This window comes from Rhagoletis pomonella, unplaced genomic scaffold (genome assembly GCF_013731165.1).
Source record: "Rhagoletis pomonella isolate Grant_MI unplaced genomic scaffold, Rhpom_1.0 Rhpom_scaffold_28122, whole genome shotgun sequence".
NCBI classification, from domain to species: Eukaryota; Metazoa; Arthropoda; class Insecta; order Diptera; family Tephritidae; genus Rhagoletis; species Rhagoletis pomonella.
This window is the reverse complement of record NW_023486564.1, coordinates 259-1,315: the sequence shown is the minus strand read 5'-3', so window position 1 is coordinate 1,315 and position 1,057 is coordinate 259. Positions and strand designations below refer to the sequence as shown.

Here is a 1,057-nt window from a genome sequence, read left to right as displayed (position 1 = left end):
ATGAATAAAGCTACGGTGGCCAAGTATTCGGATATGCACCAAATAGCTGAGAATTTAAACGTATCTACAAACGAATTAAGCATAAAGTTTCAGCAACTGGTATTTGTAAACGAATTTAATGTTTAAATTATTCTAACGAAAACATTTCTATTCTCCAAGGTTCCCCTCATGAAACAAATCGATGAAATATCGGATACAGTTGACAAATTGGAGGCTGCCGCCTATAAATTAGATGCTTATAGCATTGCTCTTGAAAACCGTGTGAAATCAGTCCTTCAGCGGAAATCAACAATGCATTAAAACTTTTTTAATTTAATATAACATTTTAGATGTACGTAGTAAAATTAATGTAAAGTTCTCCCCTATCCAAGTATCAATTTAATGAGTATGGCAAGAATGTTGAGGAATATAAGTGGTACTAGAAAGAAAATGTGAAAATGAACTTTGTGTGATCAAATTTTGCGAAAACTTACTTTTTGCCACGGTACGAATTGAGCGGATCAAGTTAAGAACCTGTGCCTTCGCCGTAGGTTGTCCGAAATCTTGCATATTGGCTGCTTGCGCACCCCAGCCAACTAAAAGAAAGATTCAATCAAAATGAACACGTCAGTTGAGATTTACTCACATTTCGCAAGAAAGCGCTCCTCATGTAACACACACACTGCATTTAAGCACAGTAAAGATGCCTCGACAAGAGTCCATAAAGTAAACATTTTGTTAATAAAATTAACTTTGGGAAACGATGACAACGTATTGCGAATTCGCTATTCCAAAATGTCCCAAAATCGGGAGTTACCAGACTTTTAAAATTTGGGCCTGTGTCAATTGATAGTGTTACGATTATCCTCGAAACCTTGAGGGATTACCCAAATATACTCCGGCTCGTATCGCTGGATTGTTAAATAAATGCTAACGATGACCGAATTGTAGTACAATTAACTTTATTGTACAACAAACAATTTACAATACTTGCTAATACAGTAAAAACACTTTACAATACTTGTTAAAGCAATAACAACGCTTTACTACTTGTTAACACAATTAAACTTATAGCTTG

The 1,057-nt window shown here is 35.1% G+C and overlaps 2 protein-coding genes across 2 annotated transcripts; one reads left to right on the top strand and one right to left on the bottom strand.

Annotated features, from left to right (window-relative positions):
- On the top strand, positions 1-442 carry LOC118732784 (biogenesis of lysosome-related organelles complex 1 subunit 2-like). The gene is made up of 2 exons (XM_036461893.1): positions 1-99; positions 160-442. Exons 1-2 carry the CDS (start codon positions 1-3, stop codon positions 298-300), a joined length of 240 nt encoding a protein of 79 aa, XP_036317786.1. The 3' UTR covers positions 301-442.
- Positions 98-814, bottom strand: LOC118732783 (immediate early response 3-interacting protein 1-like). Its single transcript, XM_036461892.1, has 3 exons — positions 626-814; positions 474-575; positions 98-418 (listed from the first exon to the last, which is right to left on the bottom strand). The coding sequence occupies exons 1-3, from the start codon at positions 711-713 to the stop codon at positions 363-365; spliced, it is 246 nt and encodes an 81-aa protein (XP_036317785.1). The 5' UTR covers positions 714-814; the 3' UTR covers positions 98-362.
- Between the last annotated feature and the right edge of the window lie 243 nt (positions 815-1,057).